Genomic DNA, 24,279 nt, shown 5'->3' with positions numbered 1-24,279 from the left:
TACATGCTTAGACATAAGAACAACTCTACTTACATTCTAATTTTCCCGGATGCACTCTTCCGTATAGTGGCTGCATTCCTTCATCTACGGAACATCGAGCTCGCAGAGGGTCAAGAATCATAAGCTTCAGAACCTAAGGACGAGAAATCACGGTTCCATCTAGACATCAAGGTTGTTCATGCTAACACTAAGGTATGACTTTGCTTCACTTTCTTCACTCATATTTAACCTTAAACTGAAGTTTATTTAGATATAAGTAGAGAATTTTTTAGTATATGACAATGTATGTGTTTGCAAGAATTCATTTTTGCAAGACATTAAGAGATATTGTGTTATGATTCCACGTCTTATCATTGATCTAATTAAGCTAGGAGTTTTAAATTTATCTTATCAATTCAGTATCCTTTTATTTGTTAGGTATTCTCTTCGTTGATACTTTTTGATATATTAGACGGAAGAAATCAACATTTGATTGCATTAAAGGAAAATTTAATCATATATTTCAAGAAGAAGGGTGACACTTCGTTGAGACTTTCGATCTCTTTAACTTTTTGCCAGCTCCATCATCAGGCGAGAGATATTGTTTTCAGCAGCTCGGTATTGTCTCACCAAGAAGCATTGTTTTACATAAAAACAAGAAGCATTTGTAATAGATTGATGATAATGATCATGCAAGCCTATTTCGTAGATTACCTGAGAAAAAGTTAAGTTATATATCATGTATCAGCATGTGACATCCAAAGACAACTATAATATAAAATTTTAACCACAATACAAATTTGTTATTTTTTTGTTAATAATTATTTTTACTACCAACCAATTCTGAAAAATAACAGTATTGTGCAAATACGATTATGAACATTATTCAAATTAATTAATTATATATAGATGTAGAATGAGGAGGAGCAAAAAAAATTGAAAGATAAATTTTTAATACCTTTAAAAGTTATAAGTTTAATGGTTCCAAAGCCAAAATAAAATTCCAAAAGTACATACAAATTTATTTTACACAAACTTAAATAAGTAAGATAAAAATATTCAGATTAAACTCCGCTTAATTATTTTATATATTTTCATCATGTGGTACATAATTTTCAATAATTAAAAATTACAAATTCTGAGTGATAAAAGTTCAAATCTGTCGGACAAAAACAAAAAATTTAAACCTACATTTTTGGAAATTTGTCTAATGATTTATGTTTTAATAATATTAATATAATTATGTATATATATAATACTGAAACAAATACAAAATAGAATTAAAAATAAATATTAGAGAAAATTCCGGGCGTAGTCCAAGCCGACCCTAGTTTATAATAATTGATTACTTGCAAATACTTGAATTGAAAGTACGTATATGAAACAAGTATTTTAAGGAGAGTAATTTTAATGAGTTATAAACAGTTTTCTAAAGGGTAATAAATCACTTTTAGTGATGAGCAACAAGAAATGCAACAAATAGCAAATTAAGTATAAAAGTTAAAAACGATATTTGATACTTGACTTAGACTTCCAAGTAATAAAACTTGATGACTTGTTATTTGATTTGACAAAACCAAATATTTAAATATTCAAGATGAATACGAGGCAACTAACGAACTAACGAGTACAAGTCAAATACCAAATAATCATGCCGAGCTCTACTCCTAACTAGTTGCCTCCGCCACTGTCTCTTATATGGCTGAAATCAAGTCCAGAAACATTAAAGACAAATGTATAATATCTGCAACTAGAAAGGAGAGTAGGGTTATGAACTTGGGACCAGGTCACCACCCGTCATGAGAGCGACCAGTATTATTTCCAATTAACACTACTAGATTGCATATTAATTAGTTTATGTTTTATACGAAAATATGATTTGAAATGAACACCATACATATGATACACAGGACCGTGTCTCTGATCATATGTGGAATTTTGACGGATTATAAATAAAGGAGTTGTAGTAACTAACGTTAAATGCACACAAATTGTATTTTAAATAATCACTAGATTCGGATATTAATTTTCATGTTTATATATATTTTACATAATTAGAATATATTTTTAAAGTTACTTATATATTTAAATGTTTATATTTAATTATTTTAAATATAACAATTTGATAGATTTCATGCTGTAAGTTAATTGATTATTTCAAATCATCACATATATTGGTATTTTTTTATTATATATATTTTAAAATTATCTTTTATTCAATTATTATAATCATGATCCGTAATTCAAAGCGCTAGATTCCCTTTATCAATATTTTTTTATGTTTATTCATTTAAGATAATAACTATATATATATATATATAAAAGTTTAAGATAAGTTAATTTTATACATGAATTATCTAATTTACTAATGTTAACCCGTTCTACCAACATATTATATTTCTAGCATAAATTTTTAATGTTTGTGAAAATAAAATATATTAATTTATCAGTTTAAAATAATTTTATCATATTTAGTTAAATACAATGTTTTATTTTAAAATGATAGATATAACTATAAAATATATATATATATATATATATATATATATATATATATATATATTTATGTATAATAACATTAATTTCATTACTAATTACAAAATTAGTGAAAATATGTATATACAATTTTTGATAATTAAGATATTGTTATGATTTTTTCAACACATTTGTTAAGAAAATTAAATATATATATATATATATATTTATATTTTAAATTAAAAGATATCAAATTATATTATGATTTAAGTAGTTCAAAGATTATATATTAGCATTAAGGAAATGCATTTAATAAAAAATTTAAATGATGATCCAAATAAAAATATCACACATGAATCAAGGTGAGTTTGTTAACAAATTCGGGTTTTTAGGAGTCGATGTTATATTAGGAATGATATATTATTAATTCATATTATTAGTAATAAATGAATGATAAATGATTTCTAGTGAGGTTCCATTTTTTTAAAAATCACACATGAATTAAGGTTGTGACTTCTGTTTTAATATATAAGATAGTGAAAAAATAATGTTCAGTAAGATTGTTTTTAACTTTGTAATTTTAGGTAATGTCCCTGATTATAATTTATAAACAAAGCACCATGAATATCAATGATATAAATCATTGCGAATAATTGTTTTTGATAAATAAAGAATATATAATTTAATTAATTAGTATTGTCATCATCATATTCAATCAATATTTGTTCCAAAAAAATATGTATTAGTTACAAGCAAATTCGAGCATCACTGAAGTCCCTTTTTATTGTGTCATGAGACTCATGCATGACTCATCATGAGAAAGATTCCGTTACAAAAACAAATTGAAGCAAAAGTTACAAAACCGCCACAATAAAATATAGAAACAAAGCCAACCATAAAATAAAATTCTATGAAATGATCATATTCATTTAGCTGTCTACCTAGGCTCGTCTATTACATTTAGAAGAAAATATAAAGATGATTGTTAAAGGAAGAGAATTATTTGTTGGTGGTAACAAAGTAAGAAGCTACACATGCTCATCATTATCATAAAATTGCTCGAGGAAAAAAAACAGAAGCAAATGATATGGTTTACGAGATCACGTTTTGGTCACACACCGGATCGAGTGAAAAATCCAAATCAGCAGCAGCAACAATAACACCATAGAAAGTACATATGTATTATACGGAATAAATGCGTAAAATTTGATAAATCGATGTCAACAAGTATAGAACTCTGCCAATTCTTCAACGGATCCTCCTTCTTGACCACTGTTAAGCATCCACAACAAGTGCTCGAACAACACAACTTCACAAGCTACAACAATCTCACGTTCTTGTTCAGCAGATCTAGAAGACCGATCCACCAGTTCTTGAAAGAGTGGGTGAGAGATGATGTCCGGTCTAAGCATGTAAGGTCTTCGAGTCTGACCAACATAAACAACATGGAGATTGTTGTCCTCTGAGAGCTCGTCGGAGACGGCGGCTGAGGAGGATGAGTGGTGGTGGTTCTTGGCGAATGAAGGCCATTTCTTTATCGCCGACTTGAGCTTTGTCAGCTTCCCAACTTTGGCCATTGAAAAAGAATCTAACCCTTTCTCTTGGATTTGGAACAATATAGTTGCTGAAACTAGGTAGGGTTTAGGGTTTATGAGGATAAATGATTATATGAGTGTGTGTGTGGGGGGGGTCTCAAAATATTGAATGAAGAATAAAAATGTTTGAGATGTTCTTGGGAGGAAATAACGAGGAAGGTTCGTGTATATATATATATTGAGTGAGGTAGAGAAAGGAGAGAAAGAGAACGTATAGATGCATGACCCACCGATTGATGTATAACAGCTAAGAGAGATGAGGACATAAATGGCAAAACTAGCATCTCCTTTGCCCATTGTTTTTTCTTAATTATAATCGGATTTTGATATTTATTTAAGTAGATTTCCTACATAATTCCATTTGTAAATAAATTTGGACAAAGTAATTGATTATCTTCGTATAATATATTAGTTAATGTATTAAAAAAGTTCTATTGATGGCATGAATGTATATAATCTTGTATATAACATGCTCTTTTTAGTAAATTGAAATTTCTAATAACTCGGTAACTTAATATATGAACCAAATGTACAAAGCATATAAATTTTGGATCAACAATACAAGAAAATCACTAACAATAAATATTTGATACCATACTTATTAATCTATAGATCATTAACATGACAAAGCTTTTGCAATATATGTCTATTGCTTTCTTACTTATGACATTTTATTTTGTCTACATTGATGCCACTCTTCATAAATCAAAATTTGAAAATACTTGATAACAGACATCGATGTTTATTAAAAAAAAAATTATTTATTTTATGGGTACTATAAAGTTAAAAATAATACATATAATATACGTATACGTGTATGTTTAGATGTGTAGGCAACATCATCTTATTGCGTGTTGTGATCTTATGATCGGACAAAGATTGATGTGTTTTAGATAACGATTACAGCTTGTCCACAGTTTTGTTGAATATTACCCGATAATGCTAATTTTTTGTCGTTCATGTATACTATACCAATGAACTATTGACTCATTTTGAGTAGCATATTTCAAAACCATAACCATAAAACAAATGAAGAATCCTAATCATATAAACAAAGAGATGACGGTACTGAATCAAAACAAAATAAAATTATTAAACTTCCTCTATTTCTAAAAGATTAAAAAATTAGATAAAATTTTGTTTTTTAAAAGAGATAGATGTTTTATATTTTATATGCAGTTTTATTATTTAATTATAGTAAATTATAAATTAAGAAAATATAATTGTACTTATTAAAATATTATAAGTTTCAAATTACGGAAAATAAAAAATAATAAAATAATGTATTTATTATCAAAATTTGAAGTTTTCCTAATATGTATGTGTTAATAAAAAAAAATATCTTTCGAAAATAGAGGGAGTATAACATTTTTCGGACGGATGCAACCACACACACAAGGCAATATGTTCTTTTCTTTTGACAAAATACAGTCCTCTTAATCAGTTAAAATGCATATAAAAAAATTAAAGTTAGTCAGTTTGGTATTTCTGAGAAATTGGGTGGAGAGAACCTTAGAGCATGCGCAACGGGAATTTTTAAGTGGAAGTCTTTAAGAAAAAAATAATTAAATAATCAGTGGATTCCACCAAAACCTAAGAATTCAACCCTTAAAATTCCTAAGTAAGGACGCTTTCTTAGTGAATCCTTGTACTATTTGTGGATCCCCACGACTACGTGGCGGTCCGTGAATGGTCATCATTTTTTTTTTTTTTTTAATTCAAAATATTCAGAATTAATCTGAAATGTTCTTGTCGCTAAAGATTCCAATGAGTGTCACCGTTGCGCATGCTCTTAGTAACTTAATTACCGTCTGTCTTTGTCGAACAAAAAGGTTGTGGACGGTAAGTTAATCATTTAACGAATTCAAACACTTCTTCTTATAATTGGTCGTAAATACTTATTTATGGCAAAATAAATCAAATAGTAAGATAGTACTGCTAATGATCAGACATTAGATAACCGTCCAATGTCATGTACTTACTTATATACTTATGTAGCCATCATTTAGGCCTAATAATTTTTAAAAAATATATATCTCCTGTTTCAAGATTTTTATTGAAGATCTTAAGAAAGGAAAATGACACTCGCACATATATGATTATGCATATATACATGCATTACATGAAACAGACAAGCAGCCTTATCATTGTAATTATTTTTTTATTGTGAGGATATGATTAAGTCCAGTTCTGCTATCTTTTTTTCGAAGTAGCTCCATATATATAGAGCATGATTAATACGGGTCTCTTAAAATGTGATTTTTAGCGTAATATAAAAGACGTTTCTTAATTTTTCTTAATTAAAATTTAAAAAATGTTTTTTTATATTATGGTAAGAACTCTACCCTAAAATATCCCATTAATGATGCTTTTAGTAAATATTCTAAAGTATATTACTTTTAGCAATATTATTTTGTTGTTTTGAGATTTAAATATATTATTACTAAAAAGGTTACAAAGTTATTTAAGAGAAATTTGTAGATTATATTAAAAGAGTCCAAAATTAAAGCAGAGACATGCCAGTTGGGCTGGTGCTGACGTGTTGTTCATCTAAGTGCACGACAATTGTGCAACTAATCTACTTTTGTTTTCTCTTCTTGTAAAAGAAATGCATAATAAGCTTTTTTACAACTAATATAACTTATCGTTTTCTTAAAGTATTTGTATATAAGGGCTTAACGGAGTAGTACATAGTTGTTGAAATATATATGCATTTCGTTTATTTTTCTTTATGAGTAGTTGTAATTATTGACTGATATATTGTAGATTAATATTTTTACGATGTATGAATATGAGTATCTATTCAGTTTTAAATCGCGATAGTCTACAGCGTTTTATACTGATTTTACCTAATACATTTTACGGATTTGGAAATGTTCTTAAGCTTTAATAAGTGCGGGTATTTGTTTTTATTTTTAAATAAATAAATTTTTGTTTTGTATAAATTGTTTAATATATTTTTATAATCTACGCATACAACATAATTATTTAATATGACATTTTAAACATTATAATTTTATCTATTATATTGAGTAATTATATTCTTTTTTTATAGTCAATCATATCATCATTTATCATCGTATAAATTTACCGTATTTGATTTTCAATGAACTTGTATATATGAAAATATACTGCCAATAATATATTAAAAGACTAATTTCTACTATATTTTATCTATTATATTGGGTTTGATTCCCCTTGGCCACCCATAGACGTCTTAAGTGGCAAGAAAACCCGGATTTATATGGGTCTCCTGGTGATTAGTTCTCAGACCTAAAAAGCCTTTGAGATCACACCAAAATTATCAAAAAATAATAATATTATATATAAATGATTATTTTATGTAAATTTTAATTTTTACTTTATAATTATTACTAATAAATAATAAGAAATATAAACTACGTAATTTTAAAATATAATTTTCAAAATTTAGTAAATGGATACCTAGATCGGTTTAATTTTTTTTTACGTTATGTAAGTTAATTAGTTATTTTAATTTTAACATTATACCATATTTTCATGTTTATTAAATAATGACACACCCATCCACATTCTAAATCAATTATATTTAAATATATGTCGAGTTTATATAAGTTTATTTGACTAAATTCAATGACAGAAATAACTAAATAAAAATAAAATAATAGAGATATTTATACTAAAGTAATAGAATAAAGATTTGTACTAAACCCATAAAATAATAGAGAGATATGAATGTTTTATGGTTGTTTTAATTGATAAAAAGAAAATAAATACTGAAAGTTATGATTAGGTAATTTTTGTAGTGAAATATAAATTAGGAAAAGACAATAAATACTGAAAGTTAAGATTAAGTAACTTTTGCAGTGAAATATAAATTAGGAAAGACATAAATGCTTAAAAATAAGTTTATTATTATTTGACATTCACTTGTAAATAATTGGTTGTTTTAACGGTGAGTTTATATTTGTATTTCTCTTTTAATAAGATATATTCTCTTATGCCCCCCAATTAAGTGGGATTTTAAGGTTACATCTGCTCTAAGCATGTCTTAATCATATCACTCAAGTAAAGATCTAAGATGATTTAACTAACTACCCACAACCCACTATACCAATTTGTTCTCGCACACCTATCATGATGCCATCACTATAAGAAGGGGAAGTATCGATATCAATATTTGTATGTAAAATATACTCAAAATTGATGAAATACTTATCGGGTATAATTTTTTTTACAACATTTGGGAATATATATATATATATACACCTGTAGAAGGATATTTTGATCAATGATTTCGAGTCTCAAGTGATTAAATTGAATGTACAATATATATATTTTGTTTTGAAGAAAGAAAACAACAAAAATGCTTACCATAGAGGGGGCCTTGCTTTTAGCACCTCAGACAGAAGGAAAAGGCATCCACAGGCGTAATGTGGTGGCTGCTGTAGCACAACCTAGTCAAGAATATAAGAGTAAATTTAAGAGAAAACATACAAATTTCCAATACCAGTGTGCTAATGCCATCACTCTTTATGTGTTCATCTTATAAGATGATCTTGACGAGTCATATATTCATGTTACCAACCTGCAAGACTCTTTTGGAGAAGGCAGCCACCCGCGCGCCTTACATTTATATCGTTTTCTCAGAGCCCAATAAACATTTCAGCTTGAAAGTTAAGAATTGCAAATTATTGAACAGCGTTTTTTTTACATCTATTGAACAGGGTTATGGAGAAAAAGATATGGTTCATGCTAGGGCAAAAAGATATGCCTATTACCATTGCTGATGCTTTTAGAATCTTTAGGAGTTACTAATTTAAATAGCACTCGTGTCTTCAGCCAATAATTCTACATACATATATGTTTTTGTTATCATTTATTTAGGACAGTCTCACAGTTTTACTTATAAAATTCGATGTAAATGTTTTGCCATTAATTTATACTAGATGATAATCTGTGCTCATAAGCTGGGTGAATTTTTATAATAATGTTTTTTCATTAAATAGTTTTAACATTTTGCAACACTACAATTTTTATTGATTGTAAAATGACGAATACAATGTTGGTCTCTTAAATGTGTCATCATTGTTGAAGACTTAATGTATTACAACTCATTTTAATTATTTTTAAGACTTCATATGCACAAAAGAAAATTAAATTTTACGGATGACACAAAACACCAAAACCAAATAGGCAATAACGAAAGGGGATTAGGGTTTCTGCTCTCGGTTTGTTTACTATTGACTCTCCATAAGTGATTTAATTTTCTACCTCTATAAAATTGTATAAAATTGTGCTTTCGCTATCGTCTCTGTTTCATTGAAATGAATTTCGTTTGTTTTTAACTTCTTCTGTGAATTCCGTAAATTACATAAGTGTCAAATAAAAAGATGGACATCTGTAAAAATTAGTTTCACTCCAAATACATATCTAAGAATCAAAATTTTGAAAAAAAATCACCGGCAAACTCTATTAACAAGTTAGTGTTCCAATCTAATACAAATATTTATTATTGACACTTCCTACTCATATAATTTTTTAACATTTATATATTTGCTATAACAAAAATTTAAATCATTAATCACAAAACTTTTGATGTGAAATTTTTCAATACAAATTTCAAAATTAAAATATTAAGATCTCAATAATTTTCACTGCAAATTTTGAATTAACATATTTTTATATTTTTATATAGTATATAATTTATTTCAAATGATATTAATATATATATATATATTAAATATGAATATCTATTAATGAGACTTCATATTCATACGATTTATTAGGACTAGACATTTTATCTGATACCCAAATCTGTATCTGAATCCGATCCGAAAATCCAAACCGAAGTAGCAAAATACCCGAACGGTTATTGAATTCGAAGAAATTGGATATCCGAGCTCAAACGGGTAATATTCAAACCTGAACGGCTGAATGGATATCCGAAGATAACCAAACATAAGTATAATTAATCATATATTTCTAGTTTACTTCTCTCGTTTTATTCAAAATGTTTATATTAATGATGCACATTGTTCAAAATTAGATAATGTACATATAACTATGGACAAAATCATTTGCTACTCACTTAAAATACATATCAAGCTCTTGTTTCTTGCATTAACAAAAGTTGCATCTAAAATTTCAAAACAACAACTAAATTAGTGTCTTTCTATTTTTAAAGTTTTATCTCCAAACCTATTAATAGTTTAATCTTTTAAAAATTAGAAAACCATTTAAATTAAAAGTATATTTTAAATACAAAAATCTTAAACAATGAATAATTTATTTATTTTTTCTTCAAAATTTAAATACCAAAAAGTCCAAAATATTTGAACCCAAACATAAAATATCTGAACCCGAAGTGTAGAAATATCCGAACGGTTTCTATACATTTATACTGAAATACCCAAAAATCCTAAATACCTAATACGAACTCGAACGGATACCTGAACGCTCACCCCTACGATATATATGATCATTTGTATCTTGTTTGAACAAAAAAAAGTTAAACTATTGATCACAAAATTTTCAGTGTGGAATTTTTACCATTTTTAGTAATATATATAGTCGTTTTTAAAAATTCAAAATATAATATATAAGAAAAAACTATTTTTATTATATGTTTAATGTAAATGTTTAATTTATTTTAATAATATAAAATTAAACAAAAAAGAGAGAGAATACAAAATTTGTTATCAAATATTCATAACCATTAATTGTCATATATATGTTAATCATATTATGTAATTCCGTATGATAGTTAGTTTAATAAAAAAACATACTATATGTTTATATGGACCAACTTATTTTTCTAAGAATTCTAAAAATCATCCTCGTTATGACACGTGGCTAAAAAACATGTTGTAATGATCCGTGATTAATATATATAGGGGATAACAAATGATACATATATACATTTGTCCAAAAATGTATCAATTACGTTGTGTAAAACTGCATTAATTAACACATCCTTCCCACAATTAAAAAAAAAAAAAGTAATTCTACTCCAGTTTGGGCTTCGACTCAAATTAGCAACACTTAATAATAGCTTTACCTTTTCTCAACCTTGACTCTTTCAACGAACATTCTCGCCATAAGCTCCTAACTATCTCTCATCCAGTGGATCACAAACGCCAAAGAAAAACAGAGACAGAGCGAGAAACAAGACAGGAACAAAGAAAATTAGAAACAAAAAAAAAAAAACACAAGGTTCTTGAAAACAAGAGTAAATGGCCATGGCCTGGCTAATATGGCCGTTCCTACTATTCCTAACAGCACTTCCCGCAAATTCAATAACTGAATCAGAATCATTGTTGAAGTTCAAGCAGTCATTAAACTACGCCACGCCTCTCGATTCTTGGACACCAGATTCAGACCCTTGTGGAGGAGTGCAACTATGGGTCGGAATACTCTGCAACAAAAACTCAGTCTTTGGCTTACGGCTCGAACAGATGGGTCTCTCAGGAACCATCGACGTTGCCTCCTTAATGGACTTACCAGCGTTACGCACCTTAAGCATAATGAACAACTCCTTCTCCGGTGATATACCCGAATTTAACCGGTTAACCGGTCTGAAATCTATTTATTTATCGGGTAACCGGTTCTCTGGTAACATCCCTTCCAACTATTTCTCAACAATGGTTTCTCTGAAGAAAGTTTGGCTCTCAAACAACGAGTTCTCTGGTCTCATTCCTCTCTCGTTGGCCACTAAGTTGCCTAATCTAATAACGTTACACCTCGAAAACAATCAGTTCATTGGGAATATACCGAACTTCACCCAACCGAGTTTAGTTGATGTTGATCTCTCAAACAACAGACTAAACGGAGGAATACCATCCGGTTTGTCGAAATTTGACGTGAGGATTTTCGCGGGGAATCCTGGCCTTTGCGGTGAGCAGCTAGCAACTACATGCACGCAGCCGAAAGATGCGACTGCATCGATTTTAATAGACGGGACAATGAAAGATGCCTATAAGACCAAATACTATATAGCATTTGGTACACTAGGGTTCCTTTTAGTGGTTACCATCATCTCCTTGTTCTTCAAGAAGAAGAAAAAGAGGAGAAAGAGGAGGAAGAGGACGCGTCGTGCCTCTGAACAAGAAAGCAACGACGACCAACAAATCCAGGTTAGTCCACTATCACTTTCTTCACTTCACCATAGTAGGTTCTGAGATTTACGGGGCTTAAAACATATACGAACTGTACAGTAAATGATCAATACATATTTTTATTAATCAATTTTAGGATCAAATGATTTATACATATTATCCATTTAAATTTTGGGGATTAAGACGAATGTTTCATCTGGTTATGCCTAAAACGGATCCGGTGTTAAAGAGAGTTTTTAACTTATAAAGAAAAACTTCTTGATGTTGTTTGACAGGTAATAGTTGACGGATCAAGAACTGGTGGCTCGAGGCAGAGTAAGAGCAGTCGCTCCGGCGAGCTGAGTGATAGATCAACAGGTTTGACGGGGACGGCGGATTTGGTGATGGTGAACAAAGAAAAGGGTGTTTTCCGTTTATCAGACTTGATGAAAGCAGAGGCTCACGTTCTCGGAGACTCTGGTGGCGGTGGCAGCCGGCCTAGCAGCAGCGGAAGCGTGGGATCTGCGTACAAGGCAGTGATCGAGAGCGGTGTCACGGTGGTGGTGAAGCGTGTGACGGTGATGAATCAAGTGAGTTTAGACGTGTTCGACAAGGAGATTAAAAACTTAGGAAGCTTGCGACACAAGAATGCATTAACACCTCTTGCTTACCATTTCCGACAAGACGAGAAACTGCTTGTGTCTGAATACGTCCCCAACTTGAGTCTTCTTCACCGGTTACACGGCGATCCCGGGGAGGCTTCTCGGTTAGATTGGCCTTCACGGTTTAAAATCATCCTTGGAATTGCGAGAGGGATGTGTTACCTCCACAAGGAGTTAGGGTTTCTAAGCTTACCTCACGGAAACCTAAAGTCGAGTAATATATTCCTAGCCGACGACGGCGAGCCACTCATCTCCGAGTTCGGACTACAGAGACTGATTAACCTCGACGATCAAGTTCAATCTCTAGTAGCGTATAACTCTCCCGATGAAACCGTCTCTTCGAAGTCTGATGTGTTTAGTTTCGGGGTCGTGGTGTTAGAGATCTTGACGGGGAAGTTTCCGTCGCAATACGCCGGATTGAATAGAGCTGGCGGGACGAATGTGGTGGAGTGGATTGGCTCAGCCGTGGAAAAAGGTGAGTGGATGGATCTGCTTCATCATACGGTCGTAGCCGCCGCTGCTGATGATGAAACGTCGTCGGAGGAGATAGAGAATGTTTTACGGATTGGTGTGAGGTGCACTGGAGATGATCCAGATCGGCGGCCTAGTATGGGTGAAGTTGTTGACGAACTAACGATGGAAGATTCTAGCGACGACTTCATCACCATAGAAACTTAGCTTCACTTTTACTTTTGAGATCCGATGAGTTCCAACCGTTAGATTCGTGCAGATTCACCATTTTTGTATTAATTATGATTTTCCCCCCTTTTTTTTTTTTTTTTTTTTTTTTTTGGGACAACTCCCTTTTTAAATTTGTATATGATTCAAAAATTAGTCGAGGTGAATACAAAGGTTTCTTTTAACGTTTTGGGCATTTATTGTTTTCGCAGTTTTATTACCACTTGCAAACTTTGGTCTTAGAGATGTGGAAGATGTCAACATGTTAACCATGTTGATGTAAATCGAATCAAGGTTGGGCATAGCCTACTTTAAAGACCACACTAAAGCAACAACTATTTGAGGAAATGTTTACCCTAAAAAAAAATTATTTGAGGAAATCACAAATAAGCTGCCTTTGCTTTGGAGCAGTCAAAAAGACGGTTTGTATGCTAGTCCTAATGGTGTGATACTGCTTTGGCAAGATGCAAGAGCATATGTAAGGTCAATGGCTAAGAAAGGAACCCGCAAGAGAAGCCCTAAGAGTTGTGTTTATTACATATTGATGCTTATAAGGTAAGAGAGCGAGTTAAAGAATCATATTTTATATGATTGATAGAAAGCTAAAGAGATAATAGTATTGAGAGTATAAGCTTTGTAAACAGCATGGGATGCCCGCTCTGGTATGTGCGGGCTGGGAGGTCTCTTCTCTGGCTCTCCCACCCTGACTCGTCTCCCCTGGATCTCCGCCACTCGGAGCCTTGTATCATTTGCGTTGATGGCTGAGGCCCTTGCAATTCGTCTGGCAGTTATGACTGCGGCTTTCTCGAACATTAAAACCCTTGCGATCATGTCTGATTCTCTTACTCTCATCAAGATGCTGAAACAGAAGGAATCAAGGCCGGCTCTGTATAGGATTTTGTTCGATATCTATCATTTTAGCACCTACTTTAATGTAATCTCCTTTCATTTTATTCCTCGCTTGCAAAACTCTGAAGCTGATTCAGTTGCTAAGTTGGCTCTTGCCAGCTCTGTTGTATCAGTCTCCTCTAATGGAGCGTAAAACCTTTAATAATGAATGAAGTACTCTTTGACCAAAAAAAAAAAGCTTTGTAAACAGCTAGTACTCACAAGGTAGAAGTTAAGTATACAATGAATGCTAGTGAAAGGCATTAGCGTAGAATATATGTAATTTCTTCTTGAAAACTCTGTTATGAATCTAGTTGATTCCGGGTTGCCGACTCGATCAAATGTAGCTTCCTTATTAACATATGAGTGAACTGGATAAGTTTTGTGCTCCTTTTTCTTGTTTCTCATATCTTCTTGCAAAGCTTCCATTTTTCAGTCTTCTTTACTCTGTTCTTGACTCTTGAGTAAGCCGTTTTGTCAAACCTTCATCATCTCTTGTTATTGTTTCTTCTCTTGAGGGAAACTCGCCGTCTTCACATTAGCGCACACATACACACTAATCACAATTGCGATTTTATTATATTCACAGAAAGTCACAAATAACGATTCAGTAATAAATCTAATACTAATTGTGCGGTTCCAAAAATATAAGAAATGTCCAAATATTTACGAATATCAGCTTGATTTCTATTCGGTTCGGGGTCTAATGCCCACGGTTAGTCTCAAGTTACAAACGTGCATACTGTAAACTTTGGTATTAGAGACACATCACACACCATATAGCACACGCACAAAAACCGTCATTAGCGATTTACTATCAAAGAAATTCACAAATTTACGTTCAATACCATGTTTTGTCGTCCAATAATATGCCTATATCACGTGTTTGTGTATACATACGTACGTGAAGCAAATATTGAAATTGTATGACAGCTAAGCACAGCTGGAGATTAACGGATCGTGAAATTATTATCGGTTTTTCTTCTTCTTCTTCTTCTTCCCCCTATGAATAATTTAATTATTGCCAGGATTTATAGACAACAAAATACCCATCCCTGCATTTGATTATTAAGGGACCGATTATTAATCACTCATACTCAACCAAGTGGTAATAACCTAGTCGCAATCTCTTGGGGTTTGGTGTGTATCCACACCAGTCATGTGTTTGATTTCCTCTGGGAACTAAATTATCACTACTTGGCCAGTCTAGGCTTGGGCTTCGGTCCAAGTGGTTTACATGGTGGACCATAACAGATGATTGGTCCACCTCTAACATTAGTCGGAAGGTATTCCAAACTCGGATCAGACAGTGTGGTATGCTTTCGGACTAGTCCATTCTGTAGCACTAAGTGTATTTCTCCCGGGGTCGACCGGATCAGCCGATAGGGTTGATTAAAAAATAAAAATCACTCATACTCAAGCTACGAACAAAAAAATAATATGAGCACGAATAAATTATACTATTGGGTTACTATAATTATTTTATTAAATTCTAATAGGTTAGATGCAAATCAAATCATGCAATACTATATAATAAGTTAAGTGGCACTAACTATAAATCTATGCACATTGAACCGGGACAAATACTTCTGGATTTAGTGAATATCCAAACATCAAATCAAAATGTACACTATTGTCTAGAGTTATATAATCGACACATCTAATGACATTTGCTTACCCAATAAATGTTTTGCATAAAGTGAGCTGTTCACATTCATATTAATGACATACGAGAGGCTTTTAAATTAAGGAAAATTGCATTTTATTGAAATCGTCATCGGTTTGTACTCGTATTTGTTTTTAAAACTAAAATCTAGATTAAAAAAGACTCCAGTAATTCTCTCACTGGCTCAATCCAGCACAGCACCACTCGTGCAACATTATTATATTTTCTTTGTATTATTGACTTCATGTTTCTCGACTGTCCCATATCAATAACTAATGATAATTGATAATGTTTCCCCACGGTAATTTAAGGAAACTAAATAATTCAGTCCTCTTTGTTGTATTTACCAGAAATTACAGTTACTGTATGACTCATCAACATTAAAAGAAAGAAAGCATAGAATTAGAAATGATAATTGTATGTATAAATTTTATATCCACGGTGGATAGTCCACCTAATTAATATAATGATTAACGTTTACAACCTATAAGAAGAAAAAGAAGAGTTGGGCTTTTTCTTTTGTTGTCTTGAGTTATAATTTGTTTTATCATCGTGAATCTTTTTAAAAGCCATAATGCGTGGGAAATCGGGTGCAAGCACGTGAATGTCGGCCCATTGTTGCAGTCGAATAGTTGACTTAATTCACATGATTCTGATTATTAAAAAAACATATTTCTTTCTGTTTAACCAGATTAAAAAACTATAGTAGAACTTGCATTATTTTAATTTGAAAAAGGACTTATATGATAAATAGTGAATCGTCCTGGGAGTTTTATTCTGATCCGAAACCTCAAACCAAAACTTAAACATTGAATTTAAACCGGACCAAAACTTATCTATATGAATCTAAAATCTCTATGTCCAAAAAGTATAAAAACCGATTCAAACTCAAATGAAAAATTGAATGTCCATGCATGTTTAAACCTTTAAATTTCTATGTATTTATAATCAAAATATTAGTTCATTTAAAAATTTGTGATATTTTAGATAGTATAAAACTTTAATGTCTAATTTTAAATTTATATAATATATCATTTTAGTTATTTCTGATTTATTTATATTTTATATATTTTCGAGTAAATTCAGTGTTGCTAAAAATAAAATAAAAAGATTGAATTGAAGAATGCCCATTATTTAGAAATTTACATGTATAAAATATTAGAACCAAATTGACACAAAATTGATTAGGAGGACCGATCTACAATATGCAAGTCTTAATAACTATTCTATAAAAAAAAAACTAAATCTAGTAAGAATCTACCCAACTCAAACCCGAATGTCGAGACCTAATAGTGAGTGTCAAGTTTAACATTTTAAAGTTTTAACTTACGAAAATGTGGGGGTATATCGATCAAAGTGTTTCATACCTTTAGGAAGAATACTAATAATAAATGGAAATTCTAAAAAATCAAAATAAATATGATGGAAACGAAAGAGGAGGAAAGAAAAGAGTAGATCAAATTTGATACCAAGCTATATATGAGTCTTTAACATCCTCTTTTTTATAGTTCATTAATTCAATTTCGTTTTATTAAGACTTAATTCCGTAAAAAACTAAATCTAGTAAGAATCTACCCAACTCAAACCCGAATGTCGAGACCTAATAGTGAGTGTCAAGTTTAACATTTTAAAGTTTTAACTTACAAAAATGTGGGGGTATATCGATCAAAGTGTTTCCATCAACTTTACAAAGGCGCCTCGCATGACGGTTAAGAGCTGTTAAAAAGCATACAAGTTAAAACCCGGATGTGTTCTGCATTAATTAATAACCAAAAAGCATCTTTCAAGTTCGACTGTTTGCTCTCTCTCTCTCTCTCTCCACTTTTTGTTTGTATTCTCGTATGAAACCATGGAACCCCAGGAGCAAGCTCACGGCAGCGACGGAGACGACTGTTCCGTCTCCGGCTTCGACTCCGCCGAGAAAGTCATCATGAAATGGGACGCCACGGCGTCGGAAGAAGCCAGAGAGAAGATGATCTTCACCGATCCGCAGGAAGTTAAGCTTTACCTCCACGCCGTCGACGAAATCCAACGGCACGTTTCCTCCCCCGGAGAGCTCGAGTCTCGAGCCAGCTCAGCGATCCAGATCGCCATGGCTCGCCTCGAGGACGAGTTCCGCAACATCCTCGTCTCACACAGCTCTCCCATCAACTCGGACTCTCTAATGTCCTCTTCCTCCTCTTCTTCTCACCTTGAGGTTGACGAAGACGCGAGTAACAACAACGAAGAAGATGATCAAGAAGAGGAAACGGATCTTCTCAAACGAACCGGGTCTAGCTCCAGCTCCGGTTCAGCTACGGTCCGGTTACCGACCGGGCGGGGAAGCTACAGTAGATCCACGAGCAGCATACGCGAGATCGAGCTGATCCCGATCGACGCGGTGGTGTACCTGAGCTGGATCGCTCGGCGCATGGTCTCCGCCGGGTACCTCCGGGAGTGCATTCAAGTCTACGGCAGCGTGCGCAAATCCGCCGTGGACTCCTCCTTCCGGAGGCTAGGGATCGAGAAGCTGAGCATCGGAGACGTGCAGAGGCTGAACTGGGAGGCGCTCGAGCAGAAGATCCGCCGCTGGATCCGAGCGGCGAAGGTCTGCGTGAGAGTTGTCTTCGCTAGCGAGAAGCTTCTCTGCGAGCACGTGTTCGAGAGCGTCGGAGCTGTTAACATCCACGAGGCTTGCTTCATGGAGACGGTCAAAGGTCCGGCCATCCAGCTGTTCAACTTCGCCGAGGCGATTAGTATAAGCCGGAGATCGCCGGAGAAGCTTTTCAAGATCCTTGATCTCCACGACGCGTTGATCGAGCTTTTGCCGGACATCGAGTCGGTGTTCGATCTGAAGTCTTCTGACTCGATTAGGGTTCAGGCGGCGGAGATACTCTCGAGGTTGGCGGAAGCTGCGAGAGGGATACTGTCGGAATTCGAAAACGCTGTCTTGCGTGAGCCGTCGAGGGTTCCTGTCCCTGGAGGGACGATACATCCGTTGACTAGGTATGTGATGAACTACATTAGTTTGATCTCTGAGTACAGACCAACGTTAGTTGATCTCATCATGTCTAAACCGTCGAGGAACGCTACGGATACAAACGCGCCGGAGATGGACTTCTCCGAGGTTGAGAACAAAGGTCCGTTAGCTCTCCATCTGATCTGGATCATACTGATCCTTCAGTTCAATCTCGAAGGGAAGTCTAAGTACTACAGAGATGCGGCATTGTCGCATCTCTTTGTTATGAACAATGTGCACTACATTGTCCAGAAGATCAAAGGGTCGACAGAGCTAAAGGAAATGATCGGAGATCTTTACTTGAGGAAGCTAACGGGTAAGTTCAGGCAAGCCGCTACGTATTACCAAAGAGCCGCTTGGGTCAAAGTGTTGTATTGCTTGAGAGATGAAGGGTTAAGGACAAAGGGAAGCTTTGCATCAGGTGTATCCAGGAGCGCGTTGAGAGAGAGGTTTAAGTCTTTCAATGCTCTGTTTGAGGAAGTTCATAGGGTTCAGTCACAATGGTTGGTTCCGGATTCTCAGCTTAGGGAAGAGCTGAAGATATCGATATTGGAGAAGCTTAGTCCGGCTTACAGATCGTTTCTTGGACGGTTCAGGAGCCATATAGAGAGCGGGAAGCACCCGGAGAATTACATCAAGATCACAGTTGAAGAGCTGGAGACCGAGGTTCTTGACTTGTTCGAGGGGTTAACTGCAACTCAGCAGCATCAGAGAAGACGATCAGAATGAAGAGATAAGTGCTCTTTCTTTCTACTCTTCATAGAGCTTTACAAAAAAATAGATTCTTTGAATTTTTTTTCGCAATTTCGGGTTCTTTGCGTGAGAGCCAAAATTCAAAGCCAAGAAAGGACTGATTCAACCTTTGATTTTAATTTTTCAGATTCATGAGTTTGTAATGTTGTATGAACTTATAATACATCTGTCTGGTTACTTGCCAAATTCTTAGCTCACATCTTTATTTGTTCATATGATGAAACTTTGTTGTGTCAATGTCATATATCCCTTTGTATGCTTATTTGCTATTGTTGTTTGTTAGTTTTGGTTTTATCCATAATCCATTCTTGTCTTTCATGGACCAAAACCTATGTTACAAGACAAAACCTAGCTCAGGTGTAAAATGCAATTTAGGTCAACATTACATTAAGACGAAAACATGGCAACACAACTAACTTAGTTTAACTAACACTACAATACAGGCTGCTGTGGTCAAACTAAACTAAACCCTCGTGACCTATTAGAATACATATAGTAAAATATTAGGTGTTCATTAAAAGTAAAGGTGTAAGTAGAACTGTAGAAGAAGATCGAATGTGACTACTATCCCACTACTTTACTCCCTTTTCTCTTCCTCCAAATCTTTGTCTGATTCTTCTTCGTCAGCTTGTAAAGATCTTGTTTGAGATGTTCTTGACTTCTTGAGACTTCTTGAGAAGGAATCCGAGATGGTTTAATGAGGGTTAGTGTGTAATCATCCTCCTCAAACTCCCCACTTGGATCACCAGAAGATCCAGAGAACGCGTACCTACAAGATGATAATGACGGTACAAACTCATAGACGCCTTGCTATTTGCTTAATCTTCTTGGATATGGTGTTACCTAGTTAAGTTTTGGGATGGAGCCCAGAGAGAACATTATAATACCTAAGAGCTAGAAGGAGAGAAGTTGCCAAAAGGCTGGGATGATCCAAGCGTTTTCCCAGATGGTCTTCCCTTCAACAACCATATCCTTGAGGTCAAGATCACAATGAATGAAGCAGAGGTTGTAAACATCGGTCCTAGTGATCTGGATATATCTTGTTGGCAGCATACCAGACAATTCATTCTCACTCAACGAAACACCAAACACTTGTGGCCAACCAGAATCTTTAGCAGAAGGATGGTGAATGATCTTCTCCATGTGAGCAAACACCGAGTTTAGCCAAATCAGAGGTGCAACACACAGCTCTCTTCCCACCATAAGCTGATCCTCCAATGTATTTTCGGTCTTCTACCTCAAAAACCACAGCATGGATAGCTAGTGAAGATCTGTTGGAAACTTCCTCAGGCCTCCGGAGTGTGATCTTCTCAAAACTGTTAATGCAAGGTTTACAGAAACAAACTGTTGGATACCTTGTGAATTTAATTCAAATAAAGCAAGAAAACTACAGTAAAATTCGATTGAGCCAGATCCCCGTTTTAGTGTTTGTATATTGATTGTGAAAATAAATAAATTATAACCCTTAGCTCCATATTTATACTCCTTAAAAAATTAGTATTACTAGTTTTAGTGTTTGTATATTGATTGTGAAAATAAATAAATGAAAAATGATAGCTGACTACATGCTATTACATGGTTAACTATGCAAACTAAACTAATGTATACCTAGTTACACGAAGTATATGTTATGTATGACAATATCCATATTTAATGATGTTATGTGGTTAACATCACGACAAGTTTAATTTCATTCATCAAAAACTGATGTTTGTCTCAGAGACCGTTTAAATTACTTGTTTCATCAATTAAAACATGACCGTAATTTAATTAAAATTTGATTTTAAACAACGTTTTAAAAGCGTAAGAATATTTTTAACATAATCTAATTTATAAAATCAATATTTTTAACATTTTTTTATAAGTAGTGTTTTATATTTTAGTGTATTTGAAAACATATAATTAAATTATTTTTATTTATATTAAATATGAAAGTTATATAAGATATTATGCAATTTTATTTTTTAATTATTTTAATATGTTTTCTTATGAATTTTTAATAAAATGTATGTAATTCGTTTGATTAATTGTGTGATATATACTTATTTGATAAATTTTTAAATATAAAATTTATTTAACGTCAATTTATTAACTTTCACATTTTATTTGTTTAAAACTTATTTGATGTCAACTTAAACCAAACATAATCTCGCATATATAATTATTAATTATATACTTTTAAGAATAAAGATAATCTAAGAATAAGAATCTAATATGAAAGTTTTACTAAGTTTAATGAATGCAATTTTTGTTTATAAAAATATAAATAATATAATTAATTAATTTATATTAAACAAATAAAATGTTAGAATCAGTAAATTGACATCAAATAAGTTTTATAATAAAAATAATAATCAAATAAGTATATATCATACAATTAATTAAATGAATTACATAAATTGTATTAAAAGCTAATAACAAAACATATTAAATAATTAAAAGACAAAATTTAATAATATCTTATATAACTTTCATATTTAATGTACATAAAATAATATAATTATATAGTTTTCAAATACACTAAAATAAAAATGTTAAAACAATACTTACCAAAGTTCTATAAAACATATTGATTTTGTAAACTAGATTTTGTTAAAAAAATTCTTAAGTTTTTAAAATGCGGATCAAAATCTAATTTTAGTTAAATTACTGTCAGGTACATCATATCTTAATTGATAAAATGAGAGATTTAAACTGTCTCTGACATCCACATCACTGTTTGGATGAATAAAATTAAACTTGTGATGTTAACTATGTAACATATACTTCGTGTAACTAGGTATACATTAGTTTAGTTTGCATGGTTATCCATGTGATGGTCAATACTTCATGTAGTCAACAATAATTTTTCCATAAATAAATTACAACCCTTAACTCCATATTTATACTCTTAAAAAATAATAATATAATATTACTATTCCCTTTACGAAAACTATCTTACCTACTAAAATCGTTTTTTCTAAGGGAACAATGTCATTTAAATCACAACTTTCAAATTTGGTTGAAAAGAAGAATGAACTTTCTCGTGGACCATTTAAAGCTTCAACTTAACTTGACGAGCCATTTAACCTCTAACAAATTTTAACTAAACCATTTTAAGACACCGTTAAAGTGGTTAACAGATTGAGTTAACATGGTTAATCTCCGTATTTAGTCTCTGTTAAATTCATACAACGTTGTTTTGAAATTTAAAAAAATTATTCCTCAAGGGAATCGAATCCATGACCCAAGCTTCATTTGTTACAAAGGTAAACCACTAGACCACTTACGATTCTGTTGAAATGTATACATACTAATAGTTATTATTATTAAACCTCCAAATCATCTTCTCCCAACCTAAAATCCCTAATTATTTTCTGAATCTAATAAAACCCAAATTGTTGCTTCTCAAAACCGGTGGAGCATAGCGAGAGAGATAACGAACATTGAATACATCCGAGGTAGTGATATGAGCTGGAAGTTGCAGACGATATACATTATCATTAATACGCTCCAGGACTGTGAGAGGACCTATTTTCTTTGCCTTGAGTTTGTTATAAGCATGAGCTGGCATTCGATCCTTAGTGAGAAACGCCCAAACTTGATCACCAACTTCAAATAGGACACGGCGACGATGAGAATCAGACGCTGCTTTGTACTTTGACGAGGAGGACTGAAGATTGGTGATAACCTGCGCATGAACTTGATGAATATTGTCGACAAAATCAGCAGCGACTCCATGAAGACGGGTATGGTCTGGAAGAGTAGTTAAATCCAAAGGACCACGAGGAAGAAGACCATAAACGACCTGAAATGGACTGAAACCTGAACTTCGATTGAGTGCATGATTATGAGCAAACTCTGCTTGAGGAAGTTTTGAATCCCATGATTTAATGGAATCACCAACAAGACATCGTAGCAAGTTACCCAACGATCTATTGGTCACCTCTGTTTGACCGTCCGTTTGGGGATGATAAGCGGAACTCATGTCGAGACTGGTGCCGAGAAGCTTCCAAAGAGATCGCCAGAAGTGACCCAAGAAGCGTGAATCACGGTCTGAGACAATAGAATTAGGCAACCCATGAAGTCTATAAACCTCACGGAAGAAGAGTGTCGCAACTTGAACTGCATCCGTCGTTTTTTACAGGGAACAAAGTGCACCATTTTTGAGAATCGATCCACGAAAACAAAGATTGAATCAAACCCTTTTTGTGTACGAGGAAGACCCATGACGAAATCCATACTGATGTCAGTCCACGGTTGCGTTGGTATAGGTAACGGCATGTAGAGACCAGCGTTTGTAGCATGTCCTTTCGACGTTTGACAGGTCGTGCATCTCTCCACAAAACGCTCAACATCGCGTCTTAGAGCCGGCCAGAAATATGACACAGAGATCAAATGCAATGTTCTGTCGCGTCCTATATGACCCTCATTATGTGTTTCAGCGATTAGTTGAAGACGGAGGCTACAATCCGGAACGCAGAGACGGTCGCCACGAAAAAGAAACCCATCATGAAGAGTGAAATCGCGT

The 24,279-nt window shown here is 33.1% G+C and overlaps 4 protein-coding genes across 4 annotated transcripts; 3 read left to right on the top strand and 1 right to left on the bottom strand.

The window, feature by feature from the left end:
- Window positions 1–3,445: 3,445 nt before the first annotated feature.
- Window positions 3,446–4,199, bottom strand: LOC106298395. Its single transcript, XM_013734506.1, has one exon. The coding sequence runs from the start codon at window positions 4,029–4,031 to the stop codon at window positions 3,675–3,677; it is 357 nt and encodes a 118-aa protein (XP_013589960.1). The 5' UTR covers window positions 4,032–4,199; the 3' UTR covers window positions 3,446–3,674.
- A 7,036-nt stretch (window positions 4,200–11,235) lies between these two features.
- On the top strand, window positions 11,236–13,544 carry LOC106299372 (pollen receptor-like kinase 3). The gene is made up of 2 exons (XM_013735474.1): window positions 11,236–12,163; window positions 12,421–13,544. Exons 1-2 carry the CDS (start codon window positions 11,264–11,266, stop codon window positions 13,462–13,464), a joined length of 1,944 nt encoding a protein of 647 aa, XP_013590928.1. The 5' UTR covers window positions 11,236–11,263; the 3' UTR covers window positions 13,465–13,544.
- Window positions 13,545–13,951: 407 nt separating this feature from the next.
- LOC106297923 lies at window positions 13,952–14,506 on the top strand. The gene is made up of 2 exons (XM_013734059.1): window positions 13,952–13,988; window positions 14,109–14,506. Exons 1-2 carry the CDS (start codon window positions 13,952–13,954, stop codon window positions 14,504–14,506), a joined length of 435 nt encoding a protein of 144 aa, XP_013589513.1.
- A 3,246-nt stretch (window positions 14,507–17,752) lies between these two features.
- Window positions 17,753–20,031, top strand: LOC106296256 (exocyst complex component EXO70A1). The gene has a single exon (XM_013732345.1). The coding sequence runs from the start codon at window positions 17,868–17,870 to the stop codon at window positions 19,743–19,745; it is 1,878 nt and encodes a 625-aa protein (XP_013587799.1). The 5' UTR covers window positions 17,753–17,867; the 3' UTR covers window positions 19,746–20,031.
- The last annotated feature ends 4,248 nt before the right edge of the window (window positions 20,032–24,279 follow it).

This window comes from Brassica oleracea, chromosome C6 (assembly GCF_000695525.1).
Source record: "Brassica oleracea var. oleracea cultivar TO1000 chromosome C6, BOL, whole genome shotgun sequence".
NCBI lineage: Eukaryota > Viridiplantae > Streptophyta > Magnoliopsida > Brassicales > Brassicaceae > Brassica > Brassica oleracea.
Note: the sequence above shows the minus strand (reverse complement) of the source record. Positions and strands in the feature narration are given on the sequence as shown.

What these genes read in the sequence shown, in the direction of transcription:
- LOC106299372 (XM_013735474.1), top strand. Translation starts at nt 11,264, where the DNA reads ATGGCCATGGCCTGGCTAATATGGCCGTTCCTACTATTCCTAACAGCA. An exon ending in ACGACGACCAACAAATCCAG is followed by an intron (nt 12,164 to 12,420) that starts GTTAGTCCACTA and finishes GTTGTTTGACAG; the next exon opens with GTAATAGTTGACGGATCAAG.
- LOC106298395 (XM_013734506.1), bottom strand. Translation starts at nt 4,031, where the DNA reads ATGGCCAAAGTTGGGAAGCTGACAAAGCTCAAGTCGGCGATAAAGAAA.
- LOC106297923 (XM_013734059.1), top strand. Translation starts at nt 13,952, where the DNA reads ATGGCTAAGAAAGGAACCCGCAAGAGAAGCCCTAAGA. An exon ending in CCGCAAGAGAAGCCCTAAGA is followed by an intron (nt 13,989 to 14,108) that starts GTTGTGTTTATT and finishes CTTTGTAAACAG; the next exon opens with CATGGGATGCCCGCTCTGGT.
- LOC106296256 (XM_013732345.1), top strand. Translation starts at nt 17,868, where the DNA reads ATGGAACCCCAGGAGCAAGCTCACGGCAGCGACGGAGACGACTGTTCC.